The sequence below is a fragment of the Vipera ursinii genome (assembly GCF_947247035.1).
Source record: "Vipera ursinii genome assembly, chromosome: 5".
NCBI classification, from domain to species: Eukaryota; Metazoa; Chordata; class Lepidosauria; order Squamata; family Viperidae; genus Vipera; species Vipera ursinii.
The window spans coordinates 70,748,883-70,764,894 of NC_139518.1; the positions used below are offsets into that span (position 1 = coordinate 70,748,883).

General features: G+C 38.9%; 1 protein-coding gene across 3 annotated transcripts in view; it reads left to right on the forward strand.

Moving 5' to 3' along the window:
- The first annotated feature begins 3,832 nt into the window (after positions 1-3,832).
- The window catches only part of LOC310641103 (uncharacterized protein), a 30,403-nt gene continuing 18,223 nt past the window's right edge, over positions 3,833-16,012 (forward strand). For 2 of the 3 annotated variants that reach the window (XM_083363855.1, XM_083363857.1), the window contains exons 1-2: positions 4,827-5,879; positions 6,083-6,163. In XM_083363855.1, coding sequence (XP_083219981.1) covers positions 5,863-5,879; positions 6,083-6,163 — 98 coding nt within the window. In that variant the 5' untranslated portion in view covers positions 4,827-5,862. Of the gene's footprint in view, positions 3,920-4,826; positions 5,880-6,082; positions 6,164-16,012 lie in introns of those variants that run through there. The other variant, XM_083363856.1, reaches the window with a different exon arrangement.

Below are 16,012 nucleotides of genomic sequence, written 5' to 3' on the forward strand. Positions count from 1 at the left end.
AATTTAAGTACCAACTAAAAAAAGAGTTATCTATGGTTGAAAATATCATTCTCTCTAAATCACCTAATGACAGGCTAAAGAATGAGCTATTGCTGTGTTTCTGAGGGTTCTACGACAAGCTTTTACAGAAGAAATCTAATAATTGCATTCTTTAAACAGAAAGTATTTATGTTGTTAACTAAGTTGTATATAATAATGTCATAGCTAGACATTATACACAAAAGTTGATTAAAAATCCAGAAGACAAATGGTAAAAGATTCCATAAGTCTATACATCAAAAGAGGTATCCAGAATAGCCTGAATACGAGATTTTATCTACAAAAAATCATTGACAGTATTACACAAAAAGCCTTATAGAAGTCTGAAGAGTCTGTTAATAGATTTCTGCAGAAAGAGAACTGAATATAAGTCAGCCCCGTCCCCACAGAATCTAAAATTTAATAGATTGTGAGCTTCAAGATAAAATATGTGTGGATGCGCTTATCACCAAAGTGATAGGTCTTAAAACAGGCTTTACTAGTTAAGACTCTGGGCTTAATTAACTAGAATTAGTTGTTGAATGTCAATTTTCCATATGCAGTTTGATGCCACGGATGTTAATTTGAAAATGTCCAACAATTCAGCACTCTTTTAACTTAAGTGTACCACAATTATAGATTTGAATACATTGTCATTTTTATATTATATTAATTATATTATATTATATTATATTGTATTGTATTGTATTGTATAGTATAGTATAGTATAGTATAGTATAGTATAGTATAGTATAGTATAGTATAGTATTAGTATTAGTATAGTATAGTATAGTATATTGTTATGTTATGTTGTGTTCTGTTACGTTGTGTTGTGTTATGTTATATTATTATATTATGTATTATTATAGAGGAGCAGTGGTGGCGCAATGATTAGAATGCTGTATTGCAGGCTATCTTTGCCCATAGCCAGGAATTCGATCCTGATGAGGCTCAAAGATGGGGCTCCATCCTTCCAAGGTCCATAAAATGAGGACCCAGGTTGTTGGGGGCAATATGCTGACATTGTAAACCACTTAAAGAGAGGGTTCTAAAGCACTGTGAAGCAGTATATAAGTCTAAGTGCTATTGCTATTGCTGCTTCAGAATAAAACAGAAAGTAACAGAAATTTTGCTTGCAGCCTGATCCTATAAAACTAAACAAAAACTATTTACAAGAAATGACTAATTTTGCATGGTATTTTACTCATAAAGGCACCACCTTTCAATAGGACAGTTACTTTAAAGTGCTCCCATCAGGTGCTATGCTTACACCTTACATTCTCTGAAGCACAAATTGAAAATCAAATCCAAAATATTACATAGTTTTGCTGTCTACCACTATATTGAAAAAAATCCTGTGTATTAGAAACTTCTTTTAAAATTCTTCCTCAAAGAATATTAGACAATATGAAAGGCAGAAAAAAAATTAAAGCAGCAGTGACTGAATGATTTATGCAAGACTGGAATACTTTTCTTACTTGATCCGATTATCAACACAAAGGGCAATCTTGTAAGGGCAACATAAAAAATGGAAGGGATCATGGTATCAAAAGCTTCAGATTGAGTAAAATCAGCAGGATTATGTATAGGAGTCCATTCCTGTAAACAATGATGCCAAAATACTAAATGTACACAGCAAAGAGCAGTGGTTGCACAGTGGTTAGAATACAGTATTGCAGGAGTTCAATCCACACCAAGACTGACTCAGCCTTCCATCCTTCTGAGGTCAGTAAAATGAGGATCCAGATTGTTGGGAGCAATATGCTGAATATAAACCGCTTAGAGAGGGCTGTAAAGAACAGTGAAGTGGTATATAAATCTAAGTGTTATTGGAACGTCACAATTCAATCTCCACTTTGTACTTGCATCACAGCATTGCACATAAACAAATAAAAGAAGTTTGCATTGTGATGTTTTGTCACTTTCCTCTGCCTCAAACACCTGTGGAGAGATGCACCTATTTCCTACGTGGAAGATCATGCGGCAGAACAACCAGGACTCAGATCCCAAGCCTGGCCTTACACCAAACAAATTGGTTTTCCAAATTTGGCAACTTTAAGATATGTGGATTCCAATTTCCAGAATTCTCCACTCATCTATGATGCGTATGTTGTACTTGGTTTCACTGGTTCAGCTTTGATCTAGCCCCTGTAAAGTTTTTGCTATTGCTGCTGTTATATAGGTTTCTCTCTTCTGGGTGTCTATGATTGATTTCTTAATTTTTATTGTTCCTTGCCCTGAAATTGTACGCTGCCGAGTCATTTGAAGTTGGCTGACCTCTAAAATAATGAATAAACCAACCAATCAGTAACATATGGAAGGGTCTCTTCAAGAAAGACTCCACTGTTCTTCTCTCAAAGCCTAACTCTTGTCATATTAATTAGAGCAGCGTTTCCCAACCTTAGGAACTTGAAGATGCGTGGACTTCAACTCCCAGAATTCCCCAGCCAGCATAGCTGGCTGGGGAATTCTGGGAGTTGAAGTCCACGCATCTTCAAGTTCCTAAGGTTGGGAAACGCTGAATTAGAGGATCACCATTGCCTGCCTCCGTCTACATCCATCTACTTCAACTGGCTCATCAGCTCAGTCAGGCATTGTCTATTTGCATCCAATTAAAGGAATTATGACTTGGTTCTTCAATATTTCAGACTCCTTTCTCTTATGTTCCTGCCACAATGTTAAAATCAGCTAGCAGGACACTTTGTACGTCCCACCTGAGGCATTCCAATTATTAAGCCCTTCCCCAGGAGATCTATCTGATACCAACACCAATGCTGATTACATTGATGCCAATTTCAATCTAACTCATTAAACAAATGGGAGGCAGGAGGTTGTGTCACTTAAGTAGACATACACACACACACACATATATGTACAAACACAAAAACCCACCATCAATATTTTTCTATATGAAGCAGTTCAATTTGGCTTTTTACTAATATGCCACCACTATCAATATTCTTTGCTGTTGAGTACTTTATTCTGCTTCATAGGAAATCCCTTTTTTTTTTCAGGTTTGAAATATCCCAGACATAAGACATAGCGTGTTCAGAAGCAAATTGGTTAAGAATATGCCCGAGAGATTTAACTAAATAAAAATCAGTTATGAATTGTATATAGTTTTAAGCAAGGACTGCAATAAACCATTGTACGCTTTATATTGGGAAAAGAAAAATATTGATCAGGATAATGGTGCACTCCTTTTCACAGCGAACTTGTTGTTTTACCTTGTCTGGCCCCAATTTTTTTTTTTATCTTTCTGGATTTTGTCAAAGCTCTTAAAGTGTACAAGACATAGGATTAACCCAAAATGCGCAGACTTCTGTTGAAATAACTGTATGCAAGGGTGGAAAAAAACATGAAGTGTAACCACTTTCTCCTCAGGAACAGGGATGGTTTCTTTTCTGCTGCACTGTGGCCCAATAGCCAGCACTGCCAGCTGTCTGCCTCTTGCTGAGCTTAAACGAAACTAAAATGAATCGGTTTTTTAATTTTTCCTCCTCACATCTTGGCCCACATTTCTTTTTTTTTTAAAAAAAAAAAAAGCGGAACCCCTTCCCAAGAAGCGCAACGTCCCGCTCTCACTTAACTCCCGCCCGCTTTGACGTTGAGCATGCGCACGAACTCTCCTCCGCCTGAAGGGGGCGATGCCGACGCGGCTCAGAACCAAGCAGATATTTTTATTTTTTTTTTCCCGACTCGGACCTCGCCGGCTTCGAGAACCGGGCAAACCCGCGCGAGCATGCGTAGAGAACCCGCCGTGGTGGAACCGCCAATACCCCTGCGTTCCCCCGGCTGACGTTAGAGGCGCCTGCGCAGTTCAAAAAAAAAAAAAGCATCGGGAGGGCTCTCTTGTGGCCGGGCCGGGTCGCTTTGTTTGGAAACAAACTCCTGCCTGAGGGTACGAGCTGCCAAGTTCCTAACCGCCCGCGTCTTTCGAGCCCACTTGTAGTTCTTCGCGAAGCTGCGGTTCGGTAGCTTCAAGGCCCCCAAATTTCGGGAATCGAAAGCTACCTGCCGCCGCCTTGACCGTGGTGGGCCAACGCCGTCCTCCGCGAGGAAGCTGCTGGGACTTTTAGGGTGTCCCTGGCGCCCCGCAACCAGGACGGCTGCCGTCAGGTCTCGCCGTCCTCCGGGCTGGCGTTTGAAGTCGGCTGCCCCGCCAGCAGTTTGGCTGCGCCGCCGGCGGGAGACGAGTCTGAGCTCTTCTTCCCTGCTCCTCCGCTCTCCAATCGTCCCGTGTAGCAGTGGAGGAGAATGTTTGTAGCTCAGGGTTGGAATGAGGGGTCCCTGGTGCTCTCCGAGCTTGCTTCTTGTTCTTGCAGACGTTTCATTTGTTGTTGTTGTTGTTGTTGTTAGTTGCGAAGTCATGTCCGACCCATCGCGACCCTATGGACAATGGTCCTCCAGGCCTTCCTGTCCTCTACCATCTTCTGGAGTCCATCTAAGCTCACGCCTACTGCTTCAGTGACTCCATCCAGCCACCTCATTCTCTGTCGTCCCCTTCTTCTATTGCCCTCGATCTTCCCCAGCATTAGGCTCTTCTCCAGTGAGTCCTTCCTTCTCATTAGGTGGCCAAAGTATTTGAGTTTCAGCTTCAGGATCTGTTCTTCTAAAGAGCAGTCAGGGTGGATCTCCTCTAGGACTGACCGGTTTGATCGCCTTGCAGTCCAAGGGACTCGCAGGAGTCTTCTCCAGCACCAGAGTTCAAAGGCTTCAATGGCTTTAAAAGTTAAGTTAGGGTAAATGAAACGTTTTGCCACCCCTTCGTGGATTACTGCCTTGTCGTGGCGAAGGGGCTTGCGTAATTCAATGAAGCTGTGAGCTATGGCGTGCAGGGCCACCCAAGACGGAAAGGTCATAGCAGAGAGTTCTGACAAAACGTGATCCACTGGAGAAGGAAATGGCAACCCACTCCAGTATCTTTGCCATGAAAACCCTATGGACAGTACCAAAAGGCAAAACGTTTCATTTACCCTAACTTAACTTTTAAAGCCATAGGACAGCCGCCCGTCGGGATTTGACCGCGTCGCGGGACCACCTGCTTCCCTCTGCCCTGTGCGTTCCCACAGAGAGGGCCTCCTCAGGGTGCCCCCGGTCAGAGAATGTCGGCTGGCGGCCCCCAGGGGGAGGGCCTTCTCTGTGGGCACTCCGGCTTTATGGAACCAACTGCCGGTTGAGCTCCGGACGGCACCGGACCTTCGCTCCTTCCGGCGCGGTCTGAAGACCCATTTATTTGACCAAGCTGGCCTGGCCTGATGGGGGACGTTAGGGTTTTTAATGGGTTTTTATATTGTTACTGTTTTATCTGGGCGATTATTTAATTCTCTTTTAATTTTTGTATTTTCTATTTATATGTGCCCTGTTCACCGCCCTGAGTCCTTCGGGAGAAGGGCGGTATATAAATTTAATAAATGAATGAAATGAAATGAATGAATCTCCCATTTCGTCGGCTGCTTGGCCGTGAAGCCAAACCAAAAGAGGGCCCTCTTGATTGCTGGGGCTGGTTTCTAGAAGTGTTTTTTTCAAATTGGCTGCTACTGTATAAGGTGGCGGATCAACTCCCAGAATTCCCCATGCTGGCTGGGGAATTCTGAGTGTTCACAGAGTTGGAAGAGACCTTGGAGGTCTTCTAGTCCAACCCCCTGCTCAAGCAGGAAACCTGGCCTATACCAAGTCCAACAGGCCACGTTTGTTAAAAAAACAAAAAAAAAAACCCACTGCTTTAAAACAAAAGGGCTGATTCATTCAAAGGAATTTGAAAGCACCCTGGCTGCTTTACTACTTTTCTCTTAGTTGTGCTCCTTTCCAAGTACACCCAACCATTAAAGAAGGACCTTGCAGATGCTAAAGCAGCAACGGTGAGAAAAGACTCTATCCCCTTGGCCTTTGGTTTCAAAAGCTGATCCTGGTTCTGTGTTCCGAGCATAATTGGAGGAGACTTGGGTTTCTCAAAACAAATCTGCCTGAACCACATCTATTGTGGTCCTTCAGGGCAAATCTATAAGACTTCAAGAAAGATTTGCACCGGGTTAACTGCGCGCTTCTCTCTCATTTGCTGCAGTGCTGCCCATTTTCTCTGCTTCCTCCGGCTCTTGTCCGTTCCAGCATTGAGCATGGTAAAGAAGAATACTATTCCCGATGGGTAAGTATCACTAAGTAGTGCCTAGAGAAATAAAAGGGGAGAGGGCTCTGACAGCCCCACCTGGTTCTCTCTTGCCTCAACAACATCTTTGTAATCTACTGCAAGTCAAGGTAAGTATTTATGATAACATGAGCATGCAGGTTACCATCCCCCAGGTAAGTATTTTATCCCACATTTTATAATGCACCATCAGTATCTCCTATTCCTCCTTTATCCTCAACTTTGGACTTGGAATAAATTAACTCTATAATCACAGTTATGTCATTGACATGGCATAGAAGGTTGATACCAAGATTACTTCAGTATAACAAAATACTGTTGCAATGGCTTAGGTTTATTACATGGTATTCAGTTTACCTTTAGATTCAACAAGAATGCTTTCTATAATTTCATAGAACTGGCCTTAACCTGGGCATGTGATTTAGTTTTCTTTTGCAAGATTTTTGTCCCGGTGGCAATTACCCTATATTTTATTAACGTCCGATAGTTTTAACTTAGCCTACAAAGATGTTGCATTATTTCTGTTCTTCTGACATGCAAAATACCTGAACACATTTTTAAAGCTAAAAAAACATGCTTTACTGAAAAAGATGTTTAATGAACTTGCTAGTGTGACTATCTTCAGTGTTCACTGAATTTTTGGCAGAAATGATATTAAAAGACAAAACATACCGGTAAGTGATATTACCATGCAGTATATTTAAAATTAGTTCTGTTATATTACTTCCTAAAGCAAAAACATATTAAGCATGGAGTTTTATTGCTTAATTATTTCCTGCTCCTCCTCTACTGCCCTCTTACCTTGTTCATTATCAATGTTGCTAGTGTTATTTGTTTTTATTAATAATGCAGAGTTTTTGAAATTCTTAGTACGGTAATTTTGAACATGGAAAGCTTATTTTCTGAATCAGTTGAATAATTAACTGCTGAGAAGATTCTTGGTAATTAAAATGGATATAACTGATCAGTTTAGTAGTCCCAACATTCAGCAAAATGTTGAATTTACCATTGAGAGTGATAGCTTAACATGGAAAGAAATATTGTGAAAACTATTAGCCAAAAATATAAGAAAAACTGTTAAGATTAGTATTTGTTATGCTGTTTATTAAATTTCAAGGTGACATGATTCTAAAAAGATTCTGGGCAGTTTATAACTTTAAAAGAAGACATGATATTAAAAAAGGGCTCCGTCAAACCACCTGAACCAAAACCAAAACATTGCCATGGGTTTCACAAACATTATAGCCCAGGCCTGGGAACAGATCCAGGTTTTCAGAGACTTAGGGAACTTTCAAAGAATAGGAGCCAGATGTATCATCATGGGGATGCAGGAACTATGACAGAGAAGGCCTGGTCCCTTGTCCCCACAAATTGGCAACATCTGACTTAAGAGAGCCAGATTACACCCAGTCTGCCTAATCGCATTGAATTGGCAGGAAAAGAGAAAGGCACTCCCTCAAATAACCAGAAAGGTTTTATAAATAATAATCAGCGCTTTGAATTGCACCTGGAAACCAATTGGTAACCAATGAAGTTTGTGAAGCAGTGATGACATGGATAGAATGCAAGAAGCCCATAACTCGCCTGTGCCACTGCATTTTGAACCAGATGAAACTTCTGGATGGTCCTCAAGGACGATTCTGTGGAGCCTGCATTGCATTAGTGATCGTAGATAATAAGAGCATGAGTAACTGAAGAGCCTGCAGTTAAGGCAGGGGTCTTCAAACTTGGTCCTTTTATGACTTGTGGACTTCAACTCCCAGAATTCTGGGAGTTGAAGTCCACAAGTCATAAAAGGGCCAAGTTTGAAGATCCCTGAGTTAAGGCAACGGTGCAGCTGGTGCATCAGGTGAACCTATACAATGATCCTGGTCATAACTCACTGGCCTTTTCAGTAGTAGCTTGCAAGACCAGGATGCTGCTAGTCTCAAATGGGAGAATGCAACCTCAGACCAAAGATGAAAATGTCCCAAACCTAGGGGGCCTAAATAGCCCAGCCTCTCAGTGTGATTGGAGTTAAGCTTCAATATGTTCCTCTCCATCCAGACCCAAACAGTCTCCAGAGAGTGGTTAATACAGCGACAACGTCATATATGCAGTCCAGATTGAGACTAGGAAGGACTGCTATAGAAGGATGTAAACTCTGCAACACAGTTCTTACAATTCACACAGCCAGTGCAAGAGGATACCGTGATTGATAGATGCAAGGATGCATCTATCAGTGCAAGGATGGCGACACTGTCTTCATTTCAGCTTTGCTAGAGACCATCAACAAGTGCAACCAGTACTGTCTTAGTACTGGCCTGAAATCTGATTGGAATGGATCCAGACTTTTTGCAACTGCTTCTGATCACCTTCTCAACAACCTTCTTCACAAAGGGAAGGTTGGAAGCTGGATGGTAACTTCCACAATATAAAATCCAGCAATGGGCCCCTAAGAAGGGGTATACTCACTGCCTCCTTCAACACTGGAGAGACTGTCGCCTTCATCAGAAAGACCAATACCATTGCAGGGCCACAACCACAGGTTACCTCCATCTTAACTCAGGGAGAGCTTTAAAAAACATGACCGAATTCACAGTTTGGAGGACCTTTTCAGGAGTCACAGTATTAGGGCAGATAACATTACATGTCTGTAAACCAGGCAATGCTAGGGTTAAGGCTTACATAGATCTATTTAAGTGAATCAGAATTAGCATGAATACTTATCACTATAGCTTCTGATATTCCTGGGATGTGTCTCCCAGTAAAAAAGGGATCACACTAGTCTAGACAAAGCAGGTATCTGTGGACACAATAAGGGCAGAGAAATAATGGCTTGCCTCCCTCAGCCAAATACAGTTTAGTACAGTTAGCACTTTGTCTGCCTCCACCAACTCTAGGCATCTCTCTGGCAGTTCCTCAGAAATCAAAGTACACCCCGGGATTACCACTCAGGTCACAAAGGAGCTATGGGTGCAAGGCCTCGGTCACTGAGCTGTTCCAAGCTGCAACCAAGACCTTGGCTGAGCAGCCTACATGATCTTCAAGGAAAATCTCAAGCTACTATGTAATCAGAATCCATCCGGTCACCTTGGATGCAAAACTGAACAAGCCCTATCAACCTGCTGGAGTGATTGGCACCAATGAGCAAGAGGGCAACCATAGAGTGATCAGTCCATGCCAATGGACTGATATTAATATCCTCCAACACTAGATCACATCATAATTGCCCAAGAGAAAAACCAACTCTAATGTACAATCCCTAGTATGCATCAGGCCTCAGAAACTTAGGATTGGTGCAGCATAGCTTGGAAGCAAAGAGCTCCTAAGCCAGTGTCTCCAAGGAGATGGGCTAAAGTCCCTGAGAATTACCAGCCTCAGGGACTTCATCCCAATCCCAGCAATGGAATACAGCAACTCAAGCAAAGATGATGTTGTGCAGCAAGGAGGGCAGTTCAGTAGCAGTGATTTCTAAAAGCCTAATTTCAACCAGAGACTCTCCTATTTGGTTATTTGCAGAGCAGAGCTCAGAGCACCCTCAACAACTTGTGGGTAATAATAGTCACCGTTCCCTGGGGTCTCAGCTGATGCAAAACCTAAAACCACAATGGATATATTAACCAAAGGGGAATATCTTCTTCTGGGCCCACCCAGGTCTTGATAATACCAGTCAGGTTGGTACCAGTCACCTAAAATAAGATTATGGACAAGAGCAGATTTATTACGTAACTTGATGTTCAAAAATAATAGCTGTGACAGTTAGTATTCTGCATTGAGCTATACATATGTTCAGCATGGTAATAATTATAACTTGTGTCAAATTAAGCTCAGTACACATTAGTGATATTCATATGTACCCTATTAGTGCATGAGACATCACCCTGTCAACAAAAGTGCGTATAGTCAAGGCTATGGTCTTCCCAGTTGCAATGTATGGCAGTGAAAGCTGGACCATAAGAAAGGCTGAGCGCCAAAGAATTGAAGCCTTTGAACTATGGTGCTGGTGAAGACTCCTGCGAGTCCCTTGGACTGCAAAGCGATCAAACCGGTCAGTCCTAGAGGAGATCAACCCTGACTGCTCTTTAGAAGGCCAGATCCTGAAGCTAAAACTCAAATACTTTGGCCACCTAATGAGAAGGAAGGACTCACTGGAGAAGAGCCTAATGCTGGGAAAGATTGAGGGCACTAGAAGAAGGGGACGACAGAGAATGAGGTGGCTGGATGGAGTCACTGAAGCAGTAGGCGTGAGCTTAAATGGACTCCAGAAGATGGTAGAGGGCAGGAAGGCCTGGAGGAACGTTGTCCATAGGGTCGCGATGGGTTGGACACGACTTCGCAACTAACAACAACAACAACAAGTGCATGTTGAAGCTTGGAAATCATTACTGTTTGAGGTTTGTGATAGCAGTTAGCATTTAAAGAGTTAAATTCAGTTTTTTATTAAACTCATACTTCACCGTTCTCTGTATTTCTAGTAGATACGTGCAAATAGCAGCACACAAGTAAAAAATACACATTGAGTACATAAGATTTTGATACTCTTTTTAAAAATATATCTTTTTATTTGGTCTTCTGTGAATTGGGAAAATCAGACATTTGTTAGTATGCTTTGAAATGACTATTTTTGATGGTGGAACAAAAATGTCACTTAATTTATTGAAGCTTGTTCTGAGATTATATACTTGATTTGTTTTGCATATTTGTATTCCTATGTGTGATACAGAGTTTATAGTCATTTAATTTACATTATTATCTTCATCCCATGCCTGTTAAAATTATTTGCAGTTTGGCTTAATAAATTAAAGTGAAAGAAAGTTGTAATTCTGTAATTGAATTAGCTCTTTACAGTGGATGTATTATTTGTAAATATAAGCACTTTTTATTGTAAGGAACTTTCTCTTACATTTATATGAGAAATAAAATGCAGTATAATATAATTAATGTAATATAAAATGATTGTCACATTATATATATGAGAGCCACTTTGAAGTATAGTTAAAGTTCTGGTATATAAACCAAGGAGTCTGTGAGTTCTTTTCCCACCCTTAAGCATGAAAGCCAGCTTGGTGACTTTGGGCAATCACTCAGCTCAACCTACCCCAGAGGACTGTTGTGATAATAGGAAGAGGAAGAAGCATTATCTGCATTCAGTGTGTTGAGTAACTTATTAAATAATAAATGTGGGATAAAAATTTAAAAAATGAATACTTAATAATCTTTAGCTTTTATTCATAAATATCTCAAGCTAGCAAACATCTCAGCATCAATTTCTACATTGTTAATGAAGCCATCATTTCCGTAATAGTCGAAGTAATAATAAATATGCTTTTATATAGTTGTTTTTATAATAATACAAGTTTTCATTATTTCCTTATACAGAGTAATTTGCTTGAACGTGTAGCTAAGTCAGTTTTTTTAAAATCTGTTTTTTGCAACCAATTCTGAAATATTCTGTGAAAATAAAATTTTAAATCCTTTCAGATATCTGGCATTGTTATATAATATGTTTTTATTGTTTGGCATTGTTATATGAATTGTTTGTGTTAATAATCTGGTATCTTTATATAAGGTGCTAATTGTTTTATGAACCACCATCCTCGTCATTTTATATAAACAACCACACATAGCATCAAATACATAGATATTTTGTCAGTCCATAATTGGAAAGCTTCAGTCATGGAATTTAACGAGGGTCAGCTTCAAGGCTTTGCCTTATTTGTATTTCTAACTAGAGTGTCCAATAAAAATTTTCTACTCAGTTCTTTGTGTTTGAGCTATAGTTAATCCTAAGGGTACACCTAGAGTAAGTTTATATACGCACATATGAAAAATAAGGGTACTTATTTTAAATAATAGCTTTTTCTCAGATAATACGTTGTATGAATCCTTTCACCGTAGTTATAAAGATAAGCAAAATTGTGAATCCTGTTTTATTTTTTAAGAAATGGACAATTTCATATTCTCTTTTTCAGGTACTGTTGACAAAATATGTCTTAAGTGATTTTTCTGAAAAATAGCAAACTAGTTTTTGAATCTATAACAGCAGAGCTGATCCCATCAGATAGAATTTAAGACTTAGAAGCCCTCTGGGTCTCTTGACTCCTAACATGGTCTGTAGCTTGGCAATTTTTGCTGCCACCGGAATGGAAAGACCTCATTTTGCAGCCTTCCCGACCCCTTATGAGAGAAACATAGGGATTCCAAAACCTTTTGTTTCTCTCTGGCAATTTAAAAGGAAAAAAAATGAGGGAAAAATAGATTATATAGTACCGTTTCCTGGTTCCATAGTTGTGAAGTAATTAGCAGAAACAGCTCATTTGCTCCCTTTTTCTGGGAGAATGTCACAGAATTTTTTTATAAATTAAACATTATTACTTTAAAGTATTTTTTCAACTTTGGTTACATGCAAAACAGTAGTTGAAGAGGTAACAATTTCAAAACTAGGCTGCATTTTAAATGGATCTCCAACAGAAAAAACCAGAAATATGGGACAAACAACATGATACTGGTTGTTCCAATTTAAAGACAGCTTTGACGTAAAATGGTTCCGTGTTGTCTGATGAATTTCTTTTAACGATGTTTGATACCAGAAACAATAAAGTTTATGTAGGAATACACCTTCAAGAGAAAAGTAATCTGTACTATTTCTAGTTAAACTTCTTCCTTATTCCTTAGAAACAAATAGACCACCAGGGCAAATGTTTCTGGTTTGCTTTCCAGGGTTTTCCTGGAATCGGAGGCATAGAACAGAATTTCTTTACCTGATACCCAACTTCTGCTTTTCCATTACAAATACAAAACCTTACGTCTTTAGCAAGGGGTGGGACTAAAGAAATAATGCCTTTTGCAGTTTGATCATGTCCGAGAGTGTCATTTTCCTGGCACATGGTTGATAATTTGGACAGTTGTGAAAGCGGATTGGTTTCACAAAAGCATTTGAACAAAGTGGCTTTTGTGTCCTTATTTCTACTATTATTTCCTGCACTGATGTCTTCCTCAAACTGAAATTATCTACATTAAGAATATGTATGTTTTCTAGCTTTCAAAAAAAAAAAGATATATGCAGTTGCTGCTTATAATCAGGAATGCGCCTAGACCCCTGTCCTATAACCTATTCATGAACAATCAGGCAGTATTATTTCAGTCATTTTTCAGAATGAGGTGGGTGGCATATAAATGTAATAAATGAATATATTTCTGATAATGGTTAGATGAGAAAAATCAAGCCAATGAACCAGATTAACCCCGATTCCAGTAAGTGCTGTTGAAAACAATTACAAGAAATAACTGAGTTAATAAACAACAAAGAGATGATGGCACTGCACAGAAAAAACTTCGTAGCTTGATCTCTTGAAAGCTACAATCTCAAGCTGTTAATTGTTATAGACAATTTAGCTCTTCATGCTGCTCTGTAGTTAGAATTTAGGAGATGATTTTTTTTCCATATTATATATTTTTACTTATTCTACTTTGGATCAGTGGTATAATGATGAAAAACAAATTAGTCCATTGAATTTAATAAACAGTACCATGTCATTTCCTTGCACATCTTTAACTTTATATCTTGCTACTTATTTTTATTTTGATTGCAGGATAAAATAATTGCAAAGTTTAAACAACTATAAGTGAATAATGTACTTCATTTTTATAAATATTCTCATCCAAATATAAACATGCATAATATGACTAAGACTGAAGAATATATTGGATTTTAGTCATTCATATCAAATTTCAGATATATATTGTTGGTGTTCAGCAATCCAAATGAAACGTTACTTCAGCCACACGGTAATTATTGTTGTTTAAAGAGAATTCCATCATTGCTGTGTTTCATCGACTGCTACCTGAGTCTTTCTTTTTTCTTGTTCTCTTTTTAATTTGCTAGGTTTACTCGGCAGCATATAAACATCCTCATAATTAATAAAAATAAATAAAAAAATAAGCGCTGTGGAGAGATTTTTGTGGTTTTGAAAATAAACAATCTGTAACTAGAAGAACTGGTTACTTTTGATAAAAGCAACATTTATGAAGTCTGAAAACCTGCTTAGATGGGCTGGTCCATCACCTCACCCTCTTTGAAAAAGTGGAAAGCAAATAAACAGGCACCACTATTGAAAATTGGTTCAGGTGTTTCCTCTCTCAGGGGCATTAGCATCAAGATCGCTGAGGGAAAGTTCCCTGAAAAGATTTAAAAAAAAGAATTCTTAGACCCACAAAAACATTCCAGAAACTTAAATGGCTGAACTCTTTCTTACTTCCCCTCTTATAACTATCATCAAATGTCCTAGAAATATATTAATTACAAAAGAATGGGCAAAAAGAAACTATTCATGAAAACTTCCATATGGGAGAAGTGACTTATGACCATTTTTCACATGACCATTGCAGGATCCCCATGGTCACGTGATCAGAATTCAGACACTTGGCAACTGACTCATATTTATGATGGTTGCGGTGTCCCAGGGTCATGTGATCCCCTTTTGCAACCTCCTGACAAGCCAATGAGGAAGCCAGAGTCACTTAACCATTGTTACTAACTTAACAACAGCAGTGATCCGCTTAACAATTGTGGCAAAGAAGTTCATAAAATGGGGCAAAATTCACTTAGCAACAGAAATTTTGGGCTCAGTTGTGGTCATAAGTTGAATACTACCTGTACATTCTGAGATGATTTAACTCATAATCTCATCAATCCACAGTCTTTTATTCCAGCCATAACCAGTAGAGTTTCTACTTTGAAATTAATTATCTCACTTAATAGTAATTGTATTATTATTGAGTTGCATTACAGTTCTCACAAATTAGTGCTTTTATTTAATGATTCATTTTTTGTGTTATGCATATGTGTATGTATGTGGTATGGCAGGATTTCCATGTATTACAATCTTGATAAAAAGAATATGTTGTGCATTATGTTAGTTTGGGGCTGCTGCATAAGATCTCAGTTTGCAATAAACATGCTAGAACAGAATGACTCTTCATTTGATGATACATGTTTTAATAGGTTTCTAAATAGATTAATATAACCTTGCGCTTTTAAATTTTATAAATGTTTTATGTAATATAGCCTAGACTTATCAGAAGATAATCTTTTGAGGAAAGAAATTGTTATGTGTAATATATTAAATAACTTTTGCAAATAATTCTGTATTTCCTCCAAGTTTAATTTAAATAAATGTGTAACACCATATATGATGTTACAATATGCATATGCGTTTCTTAGCATTTATTTAAATTAAGGAGGATCTCCATTCTTTTGAACCCAAAGCTAACATGCTATACTAGATTCCACTTCTGGAACATGTTTCCTTTCATTGCCTTTGTCCCCATAAAAAAACAAAGGAAATGTAAAAACTGTGAACGTTAGTAGTACCACATTCTGGGTTGTGTTATTGTTGTAAATTAAGTTTGTGTCTGTGTGTGTGAGACCGCACTTGGCTGAGGAACACCTTTCATGAAATACGTGGGCTAGGTGTAGAAGCTGATGAGACCAGACACAAATCCATTGTCTTGAATTTCATTTAAATTGAATATAATTGTTCCCCCATATATCTTTTCCCTGATTTGTCACCTTAAGAAATCAAAGATGGCAGAATTCTTGGAAGGGCTTTGGAAACATTGGCCAAGATTTGGGAGGGTTGCTTGTAGCTTTATGTATCACTTGTATATCAAGCAAAACATTAAGGACACATTTTCTTACAGTACTCTAAAATGTGGCTGAAGTCGATGGAGTTTACAAGTGGTTGGATCATGTATTAAGATTTCATGAGATCCAGTGCATTCTTCTATTTACAAAGATAAATAGACCGTGCACTTAAGCTTCCAAAAGGCTGATATACGAACCCCACTAGTTTATACCATAGTCAA